This window comes from Metopolophium dirhodum, chromosome 1 (assembly GCF_019925205.1).
Source record: "Metopolophium dirhodum isolate CAU chromosome 1, ASM1992520v1, whole genome shotgun sequence".
Taxonomy (NCBI): domain Eukaryota; kingdom Metazoa; phylum Arthropoda; class Insecta; order Hemiptera; family Aphididae; genus Metopolophium; species Metopolophium dirhodum.
Window position 1 is genome coordinate 90,480,620 of NC_083560.1, and position 27,743 is coordinate 90,508,362.

The following is a 27,743-nucleotide window of genomic DNA, read 5'->3' on the forward strand; positions in this document are numbered from 1 at the left end:
ATACAGAATCAAGGAATGTTTCATCGACATTATCTCTTTTTTCTCGAATATAAGACTCATTCTACATTTTAACTCTCTTATTTGGTAACTCGAGCTTAACTCTACTTGTTTACAAAATATGTTGATCACACGATTGCGCAATGTTGCCACGAATCGTCCGCATTTCAGTCTGCGATTGCCCTCCAACATATCTATTTTCATAGTCTTAAACCATGACTCTACTGTAGCGTTGCTCTGTCGTACTAAAACCCCATTGATGACCGTTGTGTTCATAACAGGCGTCCACAGTGGTATAAACGATACACACTTTAGTACAAAACTGTCTAAATACTCCTCATTACACATAATTGATTTTGAAATGTCCTTTTTAGTTTATAAGCATTCATACTCTGACTTAGTATACAATTTGCCATGTAAAATACAAATCAAATAACAAAATCCAGAAGATGCGAACAAGCCAAATTATATAAAAATTCATCTTTTGTAGATATATATGAAAGTTTACAATCCCTACGCAAGAAAGTGGTAGGTGATTTCAACAGCCAGAAAAAATATTAATAAAATATTATGTCTTATTCCAAAAAAAGTAATGTCATCAAATAATTTGAACAATGAAGCGATATTTAATTCAAGTACTTCCTATATGAGCTTTCAGATTACCACGCTGACAAACGTTAATATATCCAAAATACAAATATAAACTAATAGTGTATGTCATAACCCTGGCTGCTTCTAACATTCATTAATATGTCACTTTGACAACTCTGCCCTTTTAGATAGCTATTACAGGAAAGGAACCAGGCTGGACACCTACCAATAGCAGCAGGTTATGTTGCAATCATTTTATTGAATCTGATTATAGGCTGGAACATAAAAAAGGCGTTTTAAAACCAACATCGGTCCCATCTATTAATAACATAGTTAAATTGTATGTGTGCGCATGGTGAATTTTTAATGTGCATACATTTACAAATAAACTGGCATCAGCCCGGTAAATTTTGTCACCAAACAAAAGAATAATAAGGAAGAACAAGAAGCGTGTTTGTTTTTAAAGTTTTTTAGAACGCGAACTCATAAAAATATTACAAAAAATTTAATAAACAGCGATTCTATCAACTGCTCCACATAACGTAATGCATAACGTAACATAACAATTGTTATATGTCTATAACAAATTTTAGACATTTTGTTCATTTATGTGTGAATTCGAAGGAAGTTTTTTTAACGAATGCCACTCTTCGGAACTAATTACTCGTATAAATTTGGACACGAGTTCCAACTTGAAGGAAAAGCCTCTCATCTGCAAAGTGTGTAGTAAAAACATCTTTGCCCTTTTGGATACCTATAATTTTAAGCTCCGTATATTTTAGGAATACCAATGCCAATTGGTTAAAGGTGCAGGGAGTAAACACGGTGGTTTTCACTTTATACAGATACGTAAAAATATATTATATGTGTGGTGGTAGCCATTGGTCAACGAAAATGCATGATTCCACGGCAGTTCGACGTTCGCATCCCTCCTCAGAAACATACCACTTCTTAAGACTATATTCCTGGGTTTTAAATTTGTGTACAAAATAATTTAGGTCAAATGGGGTGTTGAACCGATCAGTGTTAAGCGTTTCTCCTGTTGTGTACACACTTACATTCGTGCGGCCACCACCGTTTATCACTTATAGCCGTGTACCGATTTTTAACAAGTTGTAATAGGTATATTTTAACTTACAAAACGTTTAAATGCAATCAGTGTCTATCTGAATTTGATCGTAAATGCAATTTGCTTGGACATCATAAAACACGCAGAGGTATACGATTCCTGTGTACTGAGTGTCCACGCACATTTACGGACAGGTCTAACTTGAGACGTAATTTAAAATTAATTCATGGTATGTACTTATTACCCCGTTACATAATTGTTTATCTAATATTAATTTACTTTACAAGGGATTCAATTTGCGTCGGCTTGTCGTGGAGGTAATTAGGTCAATCTTACTCTGCAAGTCGACGTTCCCGACGTTCAACCAATAAACATGCCCGTAGTGATCAGATAGAGATTGCACAACGAATATTTTTGTACCAGCAGGACCCTCACACCATCAAGATGACTATCAAATAAAATAATATTAAAGCCGAGCGTTATAACGGACTGATAGATTTTCTTTTTCTAATATTAGGAAAACGTAAACATACCGAAAATTCTTTTCCGATGGTAAAAAATAAACGTGCACGAATGAACGCAACTTCGTCAAAACAAATTCCGCGTTTTAGGGGCTTTGTACCGAATATTTAAAAAAAAAATGTTAAAGATACAATAGAATTTTTAGCAATTTCAAAGCCCGAAATGGTTGAAATAATCGACGGTGCACTTCATCAGTCACCAATTAAATATAATATTAAACCAGAGGCTACATATATTAAACCTAACACCGACATGAAAGAAAACCGTACATTCAAAACCAGGGAAAGATCAACGTGGCTTCCAGGTGTAGATAAAGACATTTTAACGGTATCTTCGACTTTAGACACCCCATCAAGAAGAATTTCATTACCATTTTGTAATTGATTTCCTAATTTCTTGTCAGATACCACAAATTGTCTGGTGGTATCTATGATATTTTCGCACTGTGACTTTTTAAACGGACGGTAAATTTTCGGTTGTTAATGCTCGTGCTGTTTTTCTTTCTTTCCCCATGCTCATACAGAATCAAGGAATGTTTCATCGACATTATCTCTTTTTTCTCGAATATAAGACTCATTCTACATTTTAACTCTCTTATTTGGTAACTCGAGCTTAACTCTACTTGTTTACAAAATATGTTGATCACACGATTGCGCAATGTTGCCACGAATCGTCCGCATTTCAGTCTGCGATTGCCCTCCAACATATCTATTTTCATAGTCTTAAACCATGACTCTACTGTAGCGTTGCTCTGTCGTACTAAAACCCCATTGATGACCGTTGTGTTCATAACAGGCGTCCACAGTGGTATAAACGATACACACTTTAGTACAAAACTGTCTAAATACTCCTCATTACACATAATTGATTTTGAAATGTCCTTTTTAGTTTATAAGCATTCATACTCTGACTTAGTATACAATTTGCCATGTAAAATACAAATCAAATAACAAAATCCAGAAGATGCGAACAAGCCAAATTATATAAAAATTCATCTTTTGTAGATATATATGAAAGTTTACAATCCCTACGCAAGAAAGTGGTAGGTGATTTCAACAGCCAGAAAAAATATTAATAAAATATTATGTCTTATTCCAAAAAAAGTAATGTCATCAAATAATTTGAACAATGAAGCGATATTTAATTCAAGTACTTCCTATATGAGCTTTCAGATTACCACGCTGACAAACGTTAATATATCCAAAATACAAATATAAACTAATAGTGTATGTCATAACCCTGGCTGCTTCTAACATTCATTAATATGTCACTTTGACAACTCTGCCCTTTTAGATAGCTATTACAGGAAAGGAACCAGGCTGGACACCTACCAATAGCAGCAGGTTATGTTGCAATCATTTTATTGAATCTGATTATAGGCTGGAACATAAAAAAGGCGTTTTAAAACCAACATCGGTCCCATCTATTAATAACATAGTTAAATTGTATGTGTGCGCATGGTGAATTTTTAATGTGCATACATTTACAAATAAACTGGCATCAGCCCGGTAAATTTTGTCACCAAACAAAAGAATAATAAGGAAGAACAAGAAGCGTGTTTGTTTTTAAAGTTTTTTAGAACGCGAACTCATAAAAATATTACAAAAAATTTAATAAACAGCGATTCTATCAACTGCTCCACATAACGTAATGCATAACGTAACATAACAATTGTTATATGTCTATAACAAATTTTAGACATTTTGTTCATTTATGTGTGAATTCGAAGGAAGTTTTTTTAACGAATGCCACTCTTCGGAACTAATTACTCGTATAAATTTGGACACGAGTTCCAACTTGAAGGAAAAGCCTCTCATCTGCAAAGTGTGTAGTAAAAACATCTTTGCCCTTTTGGATACCTATTATTTTAAGCTCCGTATATTTTAGGAATACCAATGCCAATTGGTTAAAGGTGCAGGGAGTAAACACGGTGGTTTTCACTTTATACAGATACGTAAAAATATATTATATGTGTGGTGGTAGCCATTGGTCAATGAAAATGCATGATTCCACGGCAGTTCGACGTTCGCATCCCTCCTCAGAAACATACCACTTCTTAAGACTATATTCCTGGGTTTTAAATTTGTGTACAAAATAATTTAGGTCAAATGGGGTGTTGAACCGATCAGTGTTAAGCGTTTCTCCTGTTGTGTACACACTTACATTCGTGCGGCCACCACCGTTTATCACTTATAGCCGTGTACCGATTTTTAACAAGTTGTAATAGGTATATTTTAACTTACAAAACGTTTAAATGCAATCAGTGTCTATCTGAATTTGATCGTAAATGCAATTTGCTTGGACATCATAAAACACGCAGAGGTATACGATTCCTGTGTACTGAGTGTCCACGCACATTTACGGACAGGTCTAACTTGAGACGTAATTTAAAATTAATTCATGGTATGTACTTATTACCCCGTTACATAATTGTTTATCTAATATTAATTTACTTTACAAGGGATTCAATTTGCGTCGGCTTGTCGTGGAGGTAATTAGGTCAATCTTACTCTGCAAGTCGACGTTCCCGACGTTCAACCAATAAACATGCCCGTAGTGATCAGATAGAGATTGCACAACGAATATTTTTGTACCAGCAGGACCCTCACACCATCAAGATGACTATCAAATAAAATAATATTAAAGCCGAGCGTTATAACGGACTGATAGATTTTCTTTTTCTAATATTAGGAAAACGTAAACATACCGAAAATTCTTTTCCGATGGTAAAAAATAAACGTGCACGAATGAACGCAACTTCGTCAAAACAAATTCCGCGTTTTAGGGGCTTTGTACCGAATATTTAAAAAAAAAAATGTTAAAGATACAATAGAATTTTTAGCAATTTCAAAGCCCGAAATGGTTGAAATAATCGACGGTGCACTTCATCAGTCACCAATTAAATATAATATTAAACCAGAGGCTACATATATTAAACCTAACACCGACATGAAAGAAAACCGTACATTCAAAACCAGGGAAAGATCAACGTGGCTTCCAGGTGTAGATAAAGACATTTTAACGGTATCTTCGACTTTAGACACCCCATCAAGAAGAATTTCATTACCATTTTGTAATTGATTTCCTAATTTCTTGTCAGATACCACAAATTGTCTGGTGGTATCTATGATATTTTCGCACTGTGACTTTTTAAACGGACGGTAAATTTTCGGTTGTTAATGCTCGTGCTGTTTTTCTTTCTTTCCCCATGCTCATACAGAATCAAGGAATGTTTCATCGACATTATCTCTTTTTTCTCGAATATAAGACTCATTCTACATTTTAACTCTCTTATTTGGTAACTCGAGCTTAACTCTACTTGTTTACAAAATATGTTGATCACACGATTGCGCAATGTTGCCACGAATCGTCCGCATTTCAGTCTGCGATTGCCCTCCAACATATCTATTTTCATAGTCTTAAACCATGACTCTACTGTAGCGTTGCTCTGTCGTACTAAAACCCCATTGATGACCGTTGTGTTCATAACAGGCGTCCACAGTGGTATAAACGATACACACTTTAGTACAAAACTGTCTAAATACTCCTCATTACACATAATTGATTTTGAAATGTCCTTTTTAGTTTATAAGCATTCATACTCTGACTTAGTATACAATTTGCCATGTAAAATACAAATCAAATAACAAAATCCAGAAGATGCGAACAAGCCAAATTATATAAAAATTCATCTTTTGTAGATATATATGAAAGTTTACAATCCCTACGCAAGAAAGTGGTAGGTGATTTCAACAGCCAGAAAAAATATTAATAAAATATTATGTCTTATTCCAAAAAAAGTAATGTCATCAAATAATTTGAACAATGAAGCGATATTTAATTCAAGTACTTCCTATATGAGCTTTCAGATTACCACGCTGACAAACGTTAATATATCCAAAATACAAATATAAACTAATAGTGTATGTCATAACCCTGGCTGCTTCTAACATTCATTAATATGTCACTTTGACAACTCTGCCCTTTTAGATAGCTATTACAGGAAAGGAACCAGGCTGGACACCTACCAATAGCAGCAGGTTATGTTGCAATCATTTTATTGAATCTGATTATAGGCTGGAACATAAAAAAGGCGTTTTAAAACCAACATCGGTCCCATCTATTAATAACATAGTTAAATTGTATGTGTGCGCATGGTGAATTTTTAATGTGCATACATTTACAAATAAACTGGCATCAGCCCGGTAAATTTTGTCACCAAACAAAAGAATAATAAGGAAGAACAAGAAGCGTGTTTGTTTTTAAAGTTTTTTAGAACGCGAACTCATAAAAATATTACAAAAAATTTAATAAACAGCGATTCTATCAACTGCTCCACATAACGTAATGCATAACGTAACATAACAATTGTTATATGTCTATAACAAATTTTAGACATTTTGTTCATTTATGTGTGAATTCGAAGGAAGTTTTTTTAACGAATGCCACTCTTCGGAACTAATTACTCGTATAAATTTGGACACGAGTTCCAACTTGAAGGAAAAGCCTCTCATCTGCAAAGTGTGTAGTAAAAACATCTTTGCCCTTTTGGATACCTATTATTTTAAGCTCCGTATATTTTAGGAATACCAATGCCAATTGGTTAAAGGTGCAGGGAGTAAACACGGTGGTTTTCACTTTATACAGATACGTAAAAATATATTATATGTGTGGTGGTAGCCATTGGTCAATGAAAATGCATGATTCCACGGCAGTTCGACGTTCGCATCCCTCCTCAGAAACATACCACTTCTTAAGACTATATTCCTGGGTTTTAAATTTGTGTACAAAATAATTTAGGTCAAATGGGGTGTTGAACCGATCAGTGTTAAGCGTTTCTCCTGTTGTGTACACACTTACATTCGTGCGGCCACCACCGTTTATCACTTATAGCCGTGTACCGATTTTTAACAAGTTGTAATAGGTATATTTTAACTTACAAAACGTTTAAATGCAATCAGTGTCTATCTGAATTTGATCGTAAATGCAATTTGCTTGGACATCATAAAACACGCAGAGGTATACGATTCCTGTGTACTGAGTGTCCACGCACATTTACGGACAGGTCTAACTTGAGACGTAATTTAAAATTAATTCATGGTATGTACTTATTACCCCGTTACATAATTGTTTATCTAATATTAATTTACTTTACAAGGGATTCAATTTGCGTCGGCTTGTCGTGGAGGTAATTAGGTCAATCTTACTCTGCAAGTCGACGTTCCCGACGTTCAACCAATAAACATGCCCGTAGTGATCAGATAGAGATTGCACAACGAATATTTTTGTACCAGCAGGACCCTCACACCATCAAGATGACTATCAAATAAAATAATATTAAAGCCGAGCGTTATAACGGACTGATAGATTTTCTTTTTCTAATATTAGGAAAACGTAAACATACCGAAAATTCTTTTCCGATGGTAAAAAATAAACGTGCACGAATGAACGCAACTTCGTCAAAACAAATTCCGCGTTTTAGGGGCTTTGTACCGAATATTTAAAAAAAAAATGTTAAAGATACAATAGAATTTTTAGCAATTTCAAAGCCCGAAATGGTTGAAATAATCGACGGTGCACTTCATCAGTCACCAATTAAATATAATATTAAACCAGAGGCTACATATATTAAACCTAACACCGACATGAAAGAAAACCGTACATTCAAAACCAGGGAAAGATCAACGTGGCTTCCAGGTGTAGATAAAGACATTTTAACGGTATCTTCGACTTTAGACACCCCATCAAGAAGAATTTCATTACCATTTTGTAATTGATTTCCTAATTTCTTGTCAGATACCACAAATTGTCTGGTGGTATCTATGATATTTTCGCACTGTGACTTTTTAAACGGACGGTAAATTTTCGGTTGTTAATGCTCGTGCTGTTTTTCTTTCTTTCCCCATGCTCATACAGAATCAAGGAATGTTTCATCGACATTATCTCTTTTTTCTCGAATATAAGACTCATTCTACATTTTAACTCTCTTATTTGGTAACTCGAGCTTAACTCTACTTGTTTACAAAATATGTTGATCACACGATTGCGCAATGTTGCCACGAATCGTCCGCATTTCAGTCTGCGATTGCCCTCCAACATATCTATTTTCATAGTCTTAAACCATGACTCTACTGTAGCGTTGCTCTGTCGTACTAAAACCCCATTGATGACCGTTGTGTTCATAACAGGCGTCCACAGTGGTATAAACGATACACACTTTAGTACAAAACTGTCTAAATACTCCTCATTACACATAATTGATTTTGAAATGTCCTTTTTAGTTTATAAGCATTCATACTCTGACTTAGTATACAATTTGCCATGTAAAATACAAATCAAATAACAAAATCCAGAAGATGCGAACAAGCCAAATTATATAAAAATTCATCTTTTGTAGATATATATGAAAGTTTACAATCCCTACGCAAGAAAGTGGTAGGTGATTTCAACAGCCAGAAAAAATATTAATAAAATATTATGTCTTATTCCAAAAAAAGTAATGTCATCAAATAATTTGAACAATGAAGCGATATTTAATTCAAGTACTTCCTATATGAGCTTTCAGATTACCACGCTGACAAACGTTAATATATCCAAAATACAAATATAAACTAATAGTGTATGTCATAACCCTGGCTGCTTCTAACATTCATTAATATGTCACTTTGACAACTCTGCCCTTTTAGATAGCTATTACAGGAAAGGAACCAGGCTGGACACCTACCAATAGCAGCAGGTTATGTTGCAATCATTTTATTGAATCTGATTATAGGCTGGAACATAAAAAAGGCGTTTTAAAACCAACATCGGTCCCATCTATTAATAACATAGTTAAATTGTATGTGTGCGCATGGTGAATTTTTAATGTGCATACATTTACAAATAAACTGGCATCAGCCCGGTAAATTTTGTCACCAAACAAAAGAATAATAAGGAAGAACAAGAAGCGTGTTTGTTTTTAAAGTTTTTTAGAACGCGAACTCATAAAAATATTACAAAAAATTTAATAAACAGCGATTCTATCAACTGCTCCACATAACGTAATGCATAACGTAACATAACAATTGTTATATGTCTATAACAAATTTTAGACATTTTGTTCATTTATGTGTGAATTCGAAGGAAGTTTTTTTAACGAATGCCACTCTTCGGAACTAATTACTCGTATAAATTTGGACACGAGTTCCAACTTGAAGGAAAAGCCTCTCATCTGCAAAGTGTGTAGTAAAAACATCTTTGCCCTTTTGGATACCTATTATTTTAAGCTCCGTATATTTTAGGAATACCAATGCCAATTGGTTAAAGGTGCAGGGAGTAAACACGGTGGTTTTCACTTTATACAGATACGTAAAAATATATTATATGTGTGGTGGTAGCCATTGGTCAACGAAAATGCATGATTCCACGGCAGTTCGACGTTCGCATCCCTCCTCAGAAACATACCACTTCTTAAGACTATATTCCTGGGTTTTAAATTTGTGTACAAAATAATTTAGGTCAAATGGGGTGTTGAACCGATCAGTGTTAAGCGTTTCTCCTGTTGTGTACACACTTACATTCGTGCGGCCACCACCGTTTATCACTTATAGCCGTGTACCGATTTTTAACAAGTTGTAATAGGTATATTTTAACTTACAAAACGTTTAAATGCAATCAGTGTCTATCTGAATTTGATCGTAAATGCAATTTGCTTGGACATCATAAAACACGCAGAGGTATACGATTCCTGTGTACTGAGTGTCCACGCACATTTACGGACAGGTCTAACTTGAGACGTAATTTAAAATTAATTCATGGTATGTACTTATTACCCCGTTACATAATTGTTTATCTAATATTAATTTACTTTACAAGGGATTCAATTTGCGTCGGCTTGTCGTGGAGGTAATTAGGTCAATCTTACTCTGCAAGTCGACGTTCCCGACGTTCAACCAATAAACATGCCCGTAGTGATCAGATAGAGATTGCACAACGAATATTTTTGTACCAGCAGGACCCTCACACCATCAAGATGACTATCAAATAAAATAATATTAAAGCCGAGCGTTATAACGGACTGATAGATTTTCTTTTTCTAATATTAGGAAAACGTAAACATACCGAAAATTCTTTTCCGATGGTAAAAAATAAACGTGCACGAATGAACGCAACTTCGTCAAAACAAATTCCGCGTTTTAGGGGCTTTGTACCGAATATTTAAAAAAAAAATGTTAAAGATACAATAGAATTTTTAGCAATTTCAAAGCCCGAAATGGTTGAAATAATCGACGGTGCACTTCATCAGTCACCAATTAAATATAATATTAAACCAGAGGCTACATATATTAAACCTAACACCGACATGAAAGAAAACCGTACATTCAAAACCAGGGAAAGATCAACGTGGCTTCCAGGTGTAGATAAAGACATTTTAACGGTATCTTCGACTTTAGACACCCCATCAAGAAGAATTTCATTACCATTTTGTAATTGATTTCCTAATTTCTTGTCAGATACCACAAATTGTCTGGTGGTATCTATGATATTTTCGCACTGTGACTTTTTAAACGGACGGTAAATTTTCGGTTGTTAATGCTCGTGCTGTTTTTCTTTCTTTCCCCATGCTCATACAGAATCAAGGAATGTTTCATCGACATTATCTCTTTTTTCTCGAATATAAGACTCATTCTACATTTTAACTCTCTTATTTGGTAACTCGAGCTTAACTCTACTTGTTTACAAAATATGTTGATCACACGATTGCGCAATGTTGCCACGAATCGTCCGCATTTCAGTCTGCGATTGCCCTCCAACATATCTATTTTCATAGTCTTAAACCATGACTCTACTGTAGCGTTGCTCTGTCGTACTAAAACCCCATTGATGACCGTTGTGTTCATAACAGGCGTCCACAGTGGTATAAACGATACACACTTTAGTACAAAACTGTCTAAATACTCCTCATTACACATAATTGATTTTGAAATGTCCTTTTTAGTTTATAAGCATTCATACTCTGACTTAGTATACAATTTGCCATGTAAAATACAAATCAAATAACAAAATCCAGAAGATGCGAACAAGCCAAATTATATAAAAATTCATCTTTTGTAGATATATATGAAAGTTTACAATCCCTACGCAAGAAAGTGGTAGGTGATTTCAACAGCCAGAAAAAATATTAATAAAATATTATGTCTTATTCCAAAAAAAGTAATGTCATCAAATAATTTGAACAATGAAGCGATATTTAATTCAAGTACTTCCTATATGAGCTTTCAGATTACCACGCTGACAAACGTTAATATATCCAAAATACAAATATAAACTAATAGTGTATGTCATAACCCTGGCTGCTTCTAACATTCATTAATATGTCACTTTGACAACTCTGCCCTTTTAGATAGCTATTACAGGAAAGGAACCAGGCTGGACACCTACCAATAGCAGCAGGTTATGTTGCAATCATTTTATTGAATCTGATTATAGGCTGGAACATAAAAAAGGCGTTTTAAAACCAACATCGGTCCCATCTATTAATAACATAGTTAAATTGTATGTGTGCGCATGGTGAATTTTTAATGTGCATACATTTACAAATAAACTGGCATCAGCCCGGTAAATTTTGTCACCAAACAAAAGAATAATAAGGAAGAACAAGAAGCGTGTTTGTTTTTAAAGTTTTTTAGAACGCGAACTCATAAAAATATTACAAAAAATTTAATAAACAGCGATTCTATCAACTGCTCCACATAACGTAATGCATAACGTAACATAACAATTGTTATATGTCTATAACAAATTTTAGACATTTTGTTCATTTATGTGTGAATTCGAAGGAAGTTTTTTTAACGAATGCCACTCTTCGGAACTAATTACTCGTATAAATTTGGACACGAGTTCCAACTTGAAGGAAAAGCCTCTCATCTGCAAAGTGTGTAGTAAAAACATCTTTGCCCTTTTGGATACCTATAATTTTAAGCTCCGTATATTTTTGGAATACCAATGCCAATTGGTTAAAGGTGCAGGGAGTAAACACGGTGGTTTTCACTTTATACAGATACGTAAAAATATATTATATGTGTGGTGGTAGCCATTGGTCAACGAAAATGCATGATTCCACGGCAGTTCGACGTTCGCATCCCTCCTCAGAAACATACCACTTCTTAAGACTATATTCCTGGGTTTTAAATTTGTGTACAAAATAATTTAGGTCAAATGGGGTGTTGAACCGATCAGTGTTAAGCGTTTCTCCTGTTGTGTACACACTTACATTCGTGCGGCCACCACCGTTTATCACTTATAGCCGTGTACCGATTTTTAACAAGTTGTAATAGGTATATTTTAACTTACAAAACGTTTAAATGCAATCAGTGTCTATCTGAATTTGATCGTAAATGCAATTTGCTTGGACATCATAAAACACGCAGAGGTATACGATTCCTGTGTACTGAGTGTCCACGCACATTTACGGACAGGTCTAACTTGAGACGTAATTTAAAATTAATTCATGGTATGTACTTATTACCCCGTTACATAATTGTTTATCTAATATTAATTTACTTTACAAGGGATTCAATTTGCGTCGGCTTGTCGTGGAGGTAATTAGGTCAATCTTACTCTGCAAGTCGACGTTCCCGACGTTCAACCAATAAACATGCCCGTAGTGATCAGATAGAGATTGCACAACGAATATTTTTGTACCAGCAGGACCCTCACACCATCAAGATGACTATCAAATAAAATAATATTAAAGCCGAGCGTTATAACGGACTGATAGATTTTCTTTTTCTAATATTAGGAAAACGTAAACATACCGAAAATTCTTTTCCGATGGTAAAAAATAAACGTGCACGAATGAACGCAACTTCGTCAAAACAAATTCCGCGTTTTAGGGGCTTTGTACCGAATATTTAAAAAAAAATGTTAAAGATACAATAGAATTTTTAGCAATTTCAAAGCCCGAAATGGTTGAAATAATCGACGGTGCACTTCATCAGTCACCAATTAAATATAATATTAAACCAGAGGCTACATATATTAAACCTAACACCGACATGAAAGAAAACCGTACATTCAAAACCAGGGAAAGATCAACGTGGCTTCCAGGTGTAGATAAAGACATTTTAACGGTATCTTCGACTTTAGACACCCCATCAAGAAGAATTTCATTACCATTTTGTAATTGATTTCCTAATTTCTTGTCAGATACCACAAATTGTCTGGTGGTATCTATGATATTTTCGCACTGTGACTTTTTAAACGGACGGTAAATTTTCGGTTGTTAATGCTCGTGCTGTTTTTCTTTCTTTCCCCATGCTCATACAGAATCAAGGAATGTTTCATCGACATTATCTCTTTTTTCTCGAATATAAGACTCATTCTACATTTTAACTCTCTTATTTGGTAACTCGAGCTTAACTCTACTTGTTTACAAAATATGTTGATCACACGATTGCGCAATGTTGCCACGAATCGTCCGCATTTCAGTCTGCGATTGCCCTCCAACATATCTATTTTCATAGTCTTAAACCATGACTCTACTGTAGCGTTGCTCTGTCGTACTAAAACCCCATTGATGACCGTTGTGTTCATAACAGGCGTCCACAGTGGTATAAACGATACACACTTTAGTACAAAACTGTCTAAATACTCCTCATTACACATAATTGATTTTGAAATGTCCTTTTTAGTTTATAAGCATTCATACTCTGACTTAGTATACAATTTGCCATGTAAAATACAAATCAAATAACAAAATCCAGAAGATGCGAACAAGCCAAATTATATAAAAATTCATCTTTTGTAGATATATATGAAAGATAACAATCCCTACGCAAGAAAGTGGTAGGTGATTTCAACAGCCAGAAAAAATATTAATAAAATATTATGTCTTATTCCAAAAAAAGTAATGTCATCAAATAATTTGAACAATGAAGCGATATTTAATTCAAGTACTTCCTATATGAGCTTACAGATTACCACGCTGACAAACGTTAATATATCCAAAATACAAATATAAACTAATAGTGTATGTCATAACCCTGGCTGCTTCTAACATTCATTAATATGTCACTTTGACAACTCTGCCCTTTTAGATAGCTATTACAGGAAAGGAACCAGGCTGGACACCTACCAATAGCAGCAGGTTATGTTGCAATCATTTTATTGAATCTGATTATAGGCTGGAACATAAAAAAGGCGTTTTAAAACCAACATCGGTCCCATCTATTAATAACATAGTTAAATTGTATGTGTGCGCATGGTGAATTTTTAATGTGCATACATTTACAAATAAACTGGCATCAGCCCGGTAAATTTTGTCACCAAACAAAAGAATAATAAGGAAGAACAAGAAGCGTGTTTGTTTTTAAAGTTTTTTAGAACGCGAACTCATAAAAATATTACAAAAAATTTAATAAACAGCGATTCTATCAACTGCTCCACATAACGTAATGCATAACGTAACATAACAATTGTTATATGTCTATAACAAATTTTAGACATTTTGTTCATTTATGTGTGAATTCGAAGGAAGTTTTTTTAACGAATGCCACTCTTCGGAACTAATTACTCGTATAAATTTGGACACGAGTTCCAACTTGAAGGAAAAGCCTCTCATCTGCAAAGTGTGTAGTAAAAACATCTTTGCCCTTTTGGATACCTATAATTTTAAGCTCCGTATATTTTTGGAATACCAATGCCAATTGGTTAAAGGTGCAGGGAGTAAACACGGTGGTTTTCACTTTATACAGATACGTAAAAATATATTATATGTGTGGTGGTAGCCATTGGTCAACGAAAATGCATGATTCCACGGCAGTTCGACGTTCGCATCCCTCCTCAGAAACATACCACTTCTTAAGACTATATTCCTGGGTTTTAAATTTGTGTACAAAATAATTTAGGTCAAATGGGGTGTTGAACCGATCAGTGTTAAGCGTTTCTCCTGTTGTGTACACACTTACATTCGTGCGGCCACCACCGTTTATCACTTATAGCCGTGTACCGATTTTTAACAAGTTGTAATAGGTATATTTTAACTTACAAAACGTTTAAATGCAATCAGTGTCTATCTGAATTTGATCGTAAATGCAATTTGCTTGGACATCATAAAACACGCAGAGGTATACGATTCCTGTGTACTGAGTGTCCACGCACATTTACGGACAGGTCTAACTTGAGACGTAATTTAAAATTAATTCATGGTATGTACTTATTACCCCGTTACATAATTGTTTATCTAATATTAATTTACTTTACAAGGGATTCAATTTGCGTCGGCTTGTCGTGGAGGTAATTAGGTCAATCTTACTCTGCAAGTCGACGTTCCCGACGTTCAACCAATATACATGCCTAAACAATTTATCAGAAACATTAAATTGTTGGAACATCACAGACGTAAAAAGAAAAATTATGATTTTCAATCATGATAAACTAATGATTGGAATGCTAATAATACATACAGGACAATAAATTACCTCCAGGTATATGATAATTTAATAAATTTTGTTTAGAAGGTACCATATCGGTTTACTTATATATGTTTAATAATTTTACTATCATGATTTAATTATAGATAAATATGGTGGTTTTAATATACAATATTAAAATCAAAAATACATATTACATACATTTAACTTTTATTAAATATTTTTAATTAACAGATGGGTAGATGGGAAGTTGTCTATTTTCTTAAAGATAATAGTATTGAAGCAGTGCCTGATACATGGGTAAAAAAAGATCTTTGTGCTTGGCTGAAATCATCAAAAAATATAAAAAAGTTAATTAAAAACCGATACAAGCCAAATAAAACAGATTTTTTTTATTATCCAGCACGTATCTTGGGAACAAAAACTATGGTACCTATTATTTTAATTATTATTGCATATATTATTGTTATATATAGTATCATATTATTTGTATACATACTTATGATTGTTTTTTTATAGCAACATTAGCTGAAGCCAGTGGCGGATTTTCAAAATTTTTCTGCGGAGGGTCCTAAAAAATAATATGCATTTCAAATGTGTTATTTTTATTTTTATAAAAACAAATGTGTTATATTAAATTGTGCTTATGTATATAATATATATACTATATTGTCTATATTCATAAAATTTACAAAATAAAATCTAATCTTTTTTTGGTTTTGCCTAGTTCTGCCAAGACTGCGTCAACTGTTAAGCATTGCTCATCCCTATGAATCGACATCATTGCCAAGCCGTTTAGTCTAGCCTGAAATCAAAATATTTTTTTATTGATGTATTTTGCATAATATTTGATTATTTATTCTTACCTCGTTCATAGAATTCCGTAGATATGTTTTGATTCTTTTCAAATTTGAAAAGGAGCGCTCATTTGATGCAGTAGAAACTGGTATAGTAGCAAGGATCTGAAGGAGTTTGAAGACACTTGGGTACATTTCTTTATTGCAAAATGTCATTGCTTGGAGTGCATTTTCTGGCTTTTTTCTCATGTTTTTTAATCTTCTTTGCCATAATTTATATTCAGTTGATAATAACGAATGATTTGTGAACTCCAGATCATCTTTGTAATCATCGGCTAATTGAATAAATTTATCTTCATTTTCTTCTGTATCAAACAGTGACTGAAAATTGTTAAGCTTAATCTTATGATTGACAAACCTTTGTTCAAGTTCAGTTATATAAGAATCCATGTACGGATTAAATATGGATACTCGGTAATACTCTTCGGTAGATTTTGCTTGAATATTCATTCTATGTACTTGTCTTCCTATAACTCTCGGCATTGTTATTTCCACTTGAAATTGAGCAGCTAAATCATGTGCAGCTGTATATATTTTTTTAAATGAGTTTTCAGCATTATTTCTAAAACATTTCATTTCTTCTAAAGTTTCATCAGCTAATCTAGTTGCTAATTTTAAATCAATGTCAACTTTTTGCAACTGTTTAGATAGGGGTAAACCAAATCCAAAACCTTTTGATAATATTAATAATGAAATAATGAATTCTCCATCTAAGATTGATTTTTGTAAGCGTTGTGCTTTTCCACTTGTATCATGATCGTTCCATTCTGATATTTCACTAAAAGACTCTACAATAAATTCAAAAAGTTCTAAAAAATCATGCACCGCATGATAACGTTCAATCCATCTCGTTGCACAACTACGTTTTAGTGTTTTTTTTGTTGTGTCATTAGAGGAATCTAAAATTTTGTATGATAAAACATTTTTTTGTTTGGGATGTATGAAAAAATCTCGAATTTCGCCAATCAAGCTTAAACAATTCATGATTGGTCGCACACCACATGATTTAGAGACAACAAGGTTTAAAATATGTGCAGAGCAATGAACATACATCGCAGAAGGATATATTTGTCTTATGTGAGATTGAACGCCGTTATAGATTCCCGACATAGACGCAGCACCATCATAACCTTATCCACGAAGAAATTTAAGCTCTACACCGAATTGCTTAAGAGTTTCTAATATTAAATTTGCTAAACCTTTACCTGTTGTATCATGTGCTGGTACAAATTGTAAAAACTCTTCACAAAGCACAAGTTTATTTAAATCAACAAATCTGACACAGAGAGACATTTGTTCCACGCCCGATATATCAGCTGTTTCGTCAGCGAGTATTGAGAAACAATTTGCAAAATTTACACGTGCTACAATATTTTTGAGTAAAACTGAATTACAGGCTTCAATAATAGAATTTTGACTTGTTTTACTCGTATATTTAATTGTACCATCACTTTCTAAACACATTTTCAAATTTAAATCTCCTTGAGCTCTATAACGAAGAATTTTTCTAAAGTTTCCTTCATTATTTTTTAAGTCATTGTCATCAGATTTAGTGATAACTAAACGACCATCATCACGATGCCCTCGTAGAGAAATGTTCTGACGCCCACATAAAATAATAGCTTCAATTATTGGTTTAATTTTGTTTCTATTTTCTGTAATCTGTTTAACTCTCTCGGTATCTAATTGTTGTTTAATAGACATTTTTGGATTTTTTAAAACGTTTGAAAAATTAGTAGCATCAAGAAAACATTTTTGGTGATATTCTAGAGATGAGTGTTTGGTAAATATTTCAACCGCGTGTTTCCAGTTATTAAATTTTTTTACTACAAGACTACCTAACAATTGAGAATTGTGTCCACCATGAGATTTCGAAAACGCTACACAAAATTTACAAAATGCACCGTCTTATATTCCTGAATACGACAACCAAAGAAATCGCAGTAACCATGCATATTGAAATTTAAGATTTCTTACTTTTTGGTCTTTTCCAGAAGTAATTGATGTTATCGGAAATTTATAATTTATTTCTGCTGTCCAAACTTTATTTAATATGTCATAAATTTCATTTTGTGAAAGTATTTTGTTGCAGAATAAACTGATATCATAATTATTATGAGTTAAGGACGAAAACGGAGTTGCTAAATCATAAATAGATTTTTTTGTACTAATATCAGTAACATTAGGTGAAAGTGGTCTTTTAGTTGATACATTTTCTCTTAAGGTACAAGTTTGATTAACATTTGAAGTTTGAATAGGTTTTAAAAAAAAATTTTTAATGGATGTTTGGTTTTTAGACGACATTTTATTGAAAAATAAGTTCGTACTCACTTATGATTTTCTGTAAATCGACTATTGCGTTATTACAGTGTATCAGTGTTAGTGTCAATTGGCGACGGTCAACTAATCTATACATTTTAATAGTAGGTATAAAATTACAGAAATAGTGTGATAATAATATTGTTCTCTATAGTGGAAAAATACGCAGATAAACTCACTTTCGCTATACAAAAGAATATCGGGAATTAACGTTACGACGGACGATTTTATCAAAACTATTAAAATACGATTGTAAAATATTTTATTATATTATTATTATTTCAGTAGATTCTTATAACCAACCTACTTATATTTGAAATATATATATATATTATTATGTTATACGGTATACCTACTGCAGGGTCAGACTCTGTGTATGTATTATTTAATTATAAATGTATTATATCAGTGTCTGGGGGGGGGGGTCCAGACCCCATGGACCCCCCCGTAAATCCGCCACTGGCTGAAGCACAAGCCAAACTCGCAAGAGCAACTACAAATTCGGACTAGTCTACTACAACAGAAGATAAGGTAAAAAAAAAAAAAAAGAAAACATTTAATTCATCTGCAGGATTAGTTGACATGCATTTTCCACCACCTATGTATAAAGATTATTGCTCTAAAGGTTAGTTTTTAAATTAGGTACTATTAAAGTTTTGTTTTGTAATAATAATGTCAGTGTTTTAAGTATAATATATAAATACAAATTTAATGTTTAATTCCTATAGTAACAAAATCAAAACACGATGTTGAATCTATATTCAATGTTGACAATCGCGAATCACTGAGTGATAATAATGATGATAATATTGCTGATGATAATGATGATTCAGATTGTGATCCAACGTGGGGAAATGCACGCATCATAAGCAATAAAGGTATAATATATAGTATTTACATGTTATAATTATAACCAATTAAATTAAAATTAAATGCATTAATTCTATTTTAACTTAAATTTCATTTTTTTTTTTTGTCACATTTATTAGGTAGTGATGATTCAAATTCAGAAGAAAATATTTTGATCCAATCCTCATCAAATGCTGTATTTTCACCAAACACCCAAGTTTGGAAGGTCAATCATTTAAATAGATATGAACAAACTTAAATAGCACCAAATTTTCAAGGAGTACACAAATCACCTGGAAAATGGAATATATCAAGTACTAACAACCAAACTGAAAATGCAGAAGCATTGAAACATGTAACAAAAACTTTGGTTTTGGATGCAAATAGTAAAAACCTTAGTAAAAATGTGAATGATGGTAAGTAATACATAAGTCAAACGAAATCTTCTAAAAAGAACAATATAATTACTATTATATATAATAATTAATAAATATTATAAATCAACATTTGAAGGACCTTAATATTTTATTATATTTTTAATTAATTTCAGGAGATAGCGTTACAGCAAAATCAGATAATTTGCATTCAAGTATTAATTTTGATGGTGGTGTGTTCATGTCTTCTCACGGTAATGTAAAATGTTATTCATTAATTACTGAATTATTTACTAATGTTAAGACCAGAGGTGTTCCCATAGGGTATACTACATATACGCCGTATACTCTCAAGATATTTTGTCAGAACTATGGGTATACTGCGTATACTCTCAAATTATATACAAAAGTAAAAAAAAAACTGGTTTTGGTTACTCCGAAAATGCTACGAAATTCAATTATTATTTATGACGCTGATAACGGAAATATGACACTTATATCTTACAACTATTATTAGATTCTCAGAAAACAAGAAACGAACTATCGCGTTAGATAGATTAGATTAGATGATGGAAATGCGTCTGACTCTGAACACGATTAATTTAATCAGTACATCCGTTACCGCCGACTTGTAACATTTTATTATTTTTATAAATCGATTGTGCGTTGTGTGATCTACCGTTCTTTGTTTACCGTGAATAAGTTCTTAATTCTTTTATTAATTATTATTTACTAACGTATTCATTTTATTTGAGCAGTTTTATTAATTTATTTAATTGAGTTTAATTAACTATCCTAATCTGTTTTACTGTATAAAGTGTTATTTAAATTTTTATCAAAATATGAGTTCGAATTTTAAACGTGAAAGCGGAACACTTGATAGTTTTTTTATGCCCCGAGAAAAAAAACCTAAAAATGCGACTAATACTGCCATTTGTGCTACTAGTGCACACGAGCTGGTGATGCCCAATGAAGATAATTTTGTTAGTGATAGTCAAATCGATAATCAAATACAAGATGTATGGGATACTTCCAAAATTTGGCCTGCATTATGGACAAAAGAACAGGTAATAGAGTTTCAAAAGAAAAACTCATGGTTAAGTAGCAAAAATGGGAAACTAGGATGTAATAATTGCATTCAAGCTAAAAATAGTATCAATTTTCAAAAATCTAACATCGATAGCAAAGTTCGAATTTCTTCTGAGTGGGTAGGCTATGAAATCATAGCTGCTGGGTGTAATCGTACAAATCAACTGGCTTCATTAAGAAATAAAATTAAACAACATTCAGAAAGCAAAGCTCATGTGTTAGCTGAAAACATATTGAAAAAAAGCTCAGACAAAGTATTAGATAAAATGTTCGAACGTATATCTGAAGTAGAGATTGATTCCAATACGCGACTTTTTAGAACTGTATATTGCTTGGCAAAAAATCACCGTCCCTTTAAACAGTTTGAAGAACTTGTTCAATTACAACAAATCAATGGATTGGACATGGGATCTTCCTTACATAGCAGAATAACTGCCACTCGAATGGTAAACGTCATTGCAAAGGAGATGCGCAAACGACTTATTTTACGCCTTATACAGTCGAATTCGAAATTTACCATAATGATTGACGAATCAACAACGCTGAGTACCAAATGTACACTAATTTTGTATATTTCATCATATTTTGACGTAGAATCGCCCGTTGTAGCATTCTTAGACCTGATTGAGTTAGATAGACAAGATGCTGAAACTATCGAAAAATCTATTTGGTTAAGTTTAGAATGTAATGGGATATCAACATCGTTTGCATTAAACAACTGGATTGCTTTTGCCAGTGACGGAGCAAGTGTAATGACGGGTAAGAAAGCTGGAGTTGCTACTAAACTACGCGAAAAAATTCCGAATCTATTTACCTGGCATTGTTTATGTCATCGCCTCGAACTCTCAGTACATGACGTAATAAAAGATTGTACTGGAGTCTCTCGTTTCCAAAGTCTAATGGACAAACTCTATGCTTACTATCATCAAAGTCCTAAAAATTCAATGGGTTTAGATAAATCTTGTGTTGAAGTAGGCATTGAAATGAAAAAAATAGGTCGTGTTTTGAATGTACGCTGGTCTGCAAGCAGTTTTCGAACTATAAAAGCCATATGGAATAATTATCCGGGAATATATTTACATGTTAGTAAAACACATGATGCGACATCAAACGGCATAAAAAAAAAATTAGAATCCTCTTCTTTTTTGGAGGAACTTGGACTTTTTTACGATGTTCTTTCTGAGCTTGCAATGTTATCTTGTATATTACAGTCCAGAAAAACAACTCTAATGCGTGCCCAGTCGGAGATAAATAGAACGATTAGAATTTTAGAAAGTCTGAAAGCTGAACCTGGGGAAAAAGAAAAGGAAATTATAGAAGCTATTCAGAAAGGAATTAACAAAGGTGTCAATATTACAATGACAAAATCAGGAGGGATTAACAGGTTACAATTTTTGCAAAATTTAGTAGACAGAATGCGTCAACGCTTATTTGATGACTCAAAAGATAAAACAATGCTAGAAGACATTCAGGTAAAGAAAAAAACTATTATTTTGATAATTTATTTCAATATTTTGATTATTTAAACAGAATAAATGAATATTTTAATAAATCGTCTTTTATTTTATAGGTAATTGATGAAGTGTTCAAAGTAGCAACTAATGATGCAAAGGGAGAAGATGAAGTTAAAAGAGTATCACGGACATTAGGTTTTTCTGAATTTGAAAGTGTAGTTGACTTCCGTTCAAGAAATGTTTTTTCTAGTTTCATGAAAGCATTAAATATACTCCCAACTTCAACAGCTGATTGTGAACGAGGGTTTTCCGATATGAATTTGACAATAACTGATTTAAGGACTAGATTAAACATTGAAAATGTGTCAGATTTGATGTTCATCTCTATCAATGGCCCTTCAGTTGCAGATTTTAATCCTAGACCTTATATTAAAATTTGGTTAAGAGATCACCGTTCTGCCGTTTCCACTCCTAGAGGTAAAGAAAGAAAAGAAATAGACGACGAAAATAAGATGCAGAAATTATTTTTTAACAATTTATTTAATTAAATTTTTTAGTATTTGTATATTTTCATATTTTATTGACTTATAAAGGTAATTTCAAGCTTTTTTTAAAAGTTTGATTTTTTTTTTCATATTTTTAACACATCCTTTATAATTATAGACCACAGTAAAAATATTTGTATATTATTAAATATTCATGTTTATTACTAAATCATGGATCTTCACCTTGACTAGAGTCTTAGTATACTCTCAAAAAAAATATTGGGAACACCTCTGGTTAAGACCGTAACGCACATCTCGCCACCGACCGGCACACGCATACACTCACACACACACACATATCTGTTACCTGTTCGTCCCTATATTATGTTGATATTATTGTTTTTATTTTAGTATAATTGTCCGTGTCAGCTGTGAGTTATATAATATGTAGATTAGAAAGGCCGGACGAGCCCGTACGTGTAGCACGGCCGCCCAAGATGTCACCAGTCCGTTCCGTAGTGCCTAGTGCCTACGCGGAACGAGGAATTTTTACGTGCGCGAATTGCCGTAAAGTTTATATTATTGTGGCTGGGCGCGAATCGCCGTAAAGTTTATATTATTGTGGTTAGGCGCTAATCGCCAGTGTTAATTTATACATTGTTTGTAATTATTTTTGCGACGCATAGCGTGCGCCGTATATTATTATAATTGTTATAAAAATTATAGGATGGGTAGCAGCTGGCCAGCCGAGCACCGTCATATTTGTAAGTTTTTATATACATATTTATTAGCATTATTATAATATAGCTGTTGAGCCAGAAGGGCTACAAATTATTATTATTTCTAGCACAGCTCAAATAGCTATAGCAACAATATTATTATCTATGTAGATTGTTTTTATATGTTATACTTGATGTTGCTGTGATTTATATATTACTGTTTTTTTTTTTTTGATTATTGTGTACAATACAGCAACTCACTTTTACCAGCAACCGTGTTACTCATTATTTATTTATTAGACTTACCCTTTTTGTCACTAGTTTTTAAGCATACACACCCACACATAATAATTATGATACTCATTAAAAATATTTTAATACCTAGCTATATGTTTAAATTAAACTACCTATACTTAAAAATAAAAAATAAATCAAGATTAGTATGATACCGATGACTGATAGAATTGACTGGTAGTAACTGGAGGACTATGAATAATTTTTTTCAATATGCTTATATTTATATAATATAAACAGTCTATTTAAATTAAATACCTATGTCAAGAAAATAATATCTATTATAACTATAATAAATCGAAACCAATCATTATCATCATTTATATTATTAATATTTGTTTTGTATATTTGTAGATTTTCAAAAGTTTACATTCACATCATTAACTCACTTAAAATATGACATGAGTGCTATGATGCTTATTATTAAGGATACTAACGAAAAGGTGCAAGCACTAATGGCACAATCAAACAATAATTTTATATCCACAATTTCCCCAAAACAAAATTCAAATGATATGAACATATTCCCATTAACTAGTGATGATGGACTTATGGCAGAAGAAAAAAAAATAGATGATACTCATTATAGAAATGAATTGGTAATAATGAAAAAAAATAAAATGTATTTTTTTGTGTTGATTATACATTTTTAACTTACACTTCTATTGTGATATTGATACAATATAAGACATAAGTATATGTTTTTATAATATCCATAATAATATAATATAATATAATATATTAACATATATTGAATTTTTAATATTTTATTTATTTATTTTAGATTTGTAAATTATCATTGTTGGCTGACAATAATAATTTAAACAATAGTGTGAGAAGAATTATTTCACGCTTGTGTGATGATACATTACTTCTAAGTTATTCGCTAACTGGTTTCAAACATAATAAGCCATTTGGAAGTCTTAAAATATACCAGGTAAGTACTCTGTATAACAAATGTTTATATATTTTAGTTTGTATAACTCTTATGATATCTATATGATGACCACCATTTTCACCAGCACATATAAGTTAAAACACTACATTCTTTTAAAATAAAATTAATAAATTTTAATATGTTCAATACAGTAAACCATTTTGTTTTTTATTTATATAGGCCATATAAAATAATATATAATTAGATTAGATTCAGAGCAATGAATGATAATGTGTTTTAATTATTTTTGATATTTTTTCGTAAGCCTTTAAAGTTACATTTATTATTATTACATTTTATATACTCAAAAACATTTCCAAATGTTATGTTTTCGGCAAAAATTAATTTAACTTACCATAATACTAATAATATACTAAAACTAAACTAAACTAACTTTAATAGCAATATAAACGTATGATAAAATATAATTATTAGTTATACTATAATAATATTGGCTGACAAACCATATTCCCCCAATGTCGTTTTTTATATGCATTGATATATCTTATTCAATGGTGAGGTACCAACACTCGACATCTATACTATACAGCAGAACAATTACCTACCTACTTTTTAGTATTATTGTATATTAATATTTATATTAATAATAATATATCGATGGTTAAGCGCACACATGTGTTATGTAAAAATTTATGCATTTTTCAAGAATGGCATTCAAAGATTTAGAAGGATGTAAAGAGAAATAATTTTAACAATTTCTTGTCGAATACATTATATTTGAAATCGTTAACTTCCTGAGAATAATAATATAACAAAATAAAATCATTAATTATAATAACCAACTTAGAATAATTGATTTCAATTAATTAAGCCATCACTTACCACAAATGGCAGGGTAATTAAAGTATTTATCACATTTGTTACTACATAATAACTTATTAAACAATTACAATTCATGGTAATATTAACATAGTCAAGTCTTTTGAAAGTAAGGAACTTAAGTCTTTAAGTTATAAGTTATTAATTTATAACAATGTATTGTTACTAGATGCTAAATAAAAAAAAATGTCTTCCCTTAGTTTAAATTTAACTTAAGTATTTACCTAATACTTAACTAAATATTAAAATTAATTAAAATAAAATTGAATGTCAGTAATAATTGCACTTTTAAATTAATGTAATTTTCAATCACACTTTTACTCATCATCATAATCATCATCAGATACCCTATTTGAAATATTTTTTTTCGCTGTAGGAATTTCTTCAAAGAAGTGTGTATACTCTTCTGGTATAACTTTTTTGTCAAGTAATGACATCAAATCTTTCTTTTTTTCTGCACTTATTAATAGTTTTTTCTCATAAAGCTGTTTTGGGACTATAGTCGACCAATCTAATGTGTCTTTATGTTGAAGTCTTGTTTTTTTATCTAGAGTTATATCTATTTCCAAAAATGGTGAATCGTCAAGATTATATTTGAATTGAATAATTTGAGGTTTAGATTTCTCCACTCTGATCCATTTAATTTTTATCCAATTGACCTTTTGGCTTGTAATAGTGGTTGATACATTTTTAACAGTTCTTCCAACCAAATCTTTTAAGTCATAAAAATCATTATAGCTCATAACATTTACCTGATATGGCCTTGGGTTTAGTCTTGCAGTTGAGATTAAAAGTGCCCATTCACGAGTTGTATAAATATTTTTGTGTTTACTTTTTCTCTCTATAGTGGCATGCATTGAGTCACATTCTAAATACGAGTGCCCTGATTCCATAAATTTTAGGTCTATGATGTCCAAATTTGTTTTCTTGTTTACTGCAAAAAGCAATGCGGTACATACAAATTGATTACGATTTTGCCCTCCACAAGTATCACTAAATCCTGTTAAATGAGTTACTGAGTCTGGTATATCAAATATGTATTTTAGTAAACAACTTCCAATTTCGTTACGACCTTTTTTACCATTAGTTTCATCCCATACAAAACAAAATCCATCATTTTTGCTTGCATCCATAATGGTAAAGTTGTACACATTTAATTTACGTTTGTAATAAATTTGACTATCACTTGCAAAAGGAATACTCAATATTGCTTGTAGATCAAAAGTTACTGATCTGAAATGAAGGCCTTCATTTTCAATTGCTTTTTTTTTGTCCTCAGATTTCATATTCATTGCTTGATTTTCTCTTAACTTATGCATTTCCCACTCTTCTTGTAATGTACTTTTATTTGCTGCCATTTGGTATGAATTACATTTTGAACATTGATCCTTCTTTGGAATAAAAAATGAAAGACTTGGGTCGTAATCATGAAAAACACTGCGATATACAAAGTCAGAAACTGGAACAGTATTATTTTTTTTACAGTATTCATCACGATACAAACGGTACATTAAAGACAGATTTAAATCAGGTGCTAAATATTGCTTTTTAGTGTCTTTTCGGCAATAATGGGATTCTACTCTGGGAAATGAGTCAATATGTGTTTTAACATGGTTTTTTTTATCATCTGAAGTAGAATTATACCTTTTTAAACTTATCTCAGATCTACCATCATAGCCAACATAAACACCTGTTTTACTAACTTTTTTCATACAAATTTCAACTACCCTGTGACTTATTGAAAACGTTGCACAAAAAAACTTCAAACACACTCTATTCTTTTCTCCAGAAGAATTACATAGGAAAATTTCTCTAGACGTTTGTCGTTTTTCATTCGATAACATTTGTCTTCTGTTAACTGGTTTATTTATAATCAATGAGCTGAGCAGCAATTTCTGATGTTTGTCATCTCCCATGTTCCAGTATTCTTTACAA

The 27,743-nt window shown here is 32.2% G+C and overlaps 3 protein-coding genes and 1 pseudogene across 3 annotated transcripts; 3 read left to right on the forward strand and 1 right to left on the reverse strand.

The window, feature by feature from the left end:
• Positions 1-16,017: 16,017 nt before the first annotated feature.
• On the forward strand, positions 16,018-20,040 carry LOC132934320 (uncharacterized; annotated as a pseudogene).
• On the reverse strand, positions 16,280-16,697 carry LOC132934069 (52 kDa repressor of the inhibitor of the protein kinase-like). The gene is made up of 2 exons (XM_061000343.1): positions 16,458-16,697; positions 16,280-16,396 (listed from the first exon to the last, which is right to left on the reverse strand). The coding sequence occupies exons 1-2, from the start codon at positions 16,635-16,637 to the stop codon at positions 16,280-16,282; spliced, it is 297 nt and encodes a 98-aa protein (XP_060856326.1). The 5' UTR covers positions 16,638-16,697.
• A 143-nt stretch (positions 20,041-20,183) lies between the features above and the next one.
• LOC132944800 (uncharacterized) lies at positions 20,184-25,062 on the forward strand (the record flags this gene model as incomplete). The annotated part of the gene is made up of 4 exons (XM_061014311.1): positions 20,184-20,244; positions 24,386-24,630; positions 24,816-24,968; positions 25,054-25,062. Coding segments are annotated over 4 exons (468 nt in total), but the record flags the coding sequence as incomplete, so codon positions are not given.
• LOC132936371 (E3 SUMO-protein ligase KIAA1586-like) lies at positions 21,827-23,132 on the forward strand. Its single transcript, XM_061003091.1, has 2 exons — positions 21,827-22,551; positions 22,650-23,132. Exons 1-2 carry the CDS (start codon positions 21,832-21,834, stop codon positions 23,079-23,081), a joined length of 1,152 nt encoding a protein of 383 aa, XP_060859074.1. The 5' UTR covers positions 21,827-21,831; the 3' UTR covers positions 23,082-23,132.
• Positions 25,063-27,743: the final 2,681 nt, after the last annotated feature.

What these genes read in the sequence shown, in the direction of transcription:
- LOC132936371 (XM_061003091.1), top strand. Translation starts at nt 21,832, where the DNA reads ATGACGGGTAAGAAAGCTGGAGTTGCTACTAAACTACGCGAAAAAATT. An exon ending in CAATGCTAGAAGACATTCAG is followed by an intron (nt 22,552 to 22,649) that starts GTAAAGAAAAAA and finishes TTTATTTTATAG; the next exon opens with GTAATTGATGAAGTGTTCAA.
- LOC132934069 (XM_061000343.1), bottom strand. Translation starts at nt 16,637, where the DNA reads ATGAGAAAAAAGCCAGAAAATGCACTCCAAGCAATGACATTTTGCAAT. An exon ending in TACGGAATTCTATGAACGAG is followed by an intron (nt 16,397 to 16,457) that starts GTAAGAATAAAT and finishes TTTTGATTTCAG; the next exon opens with GCTAGACTAAACGGCTTGGC.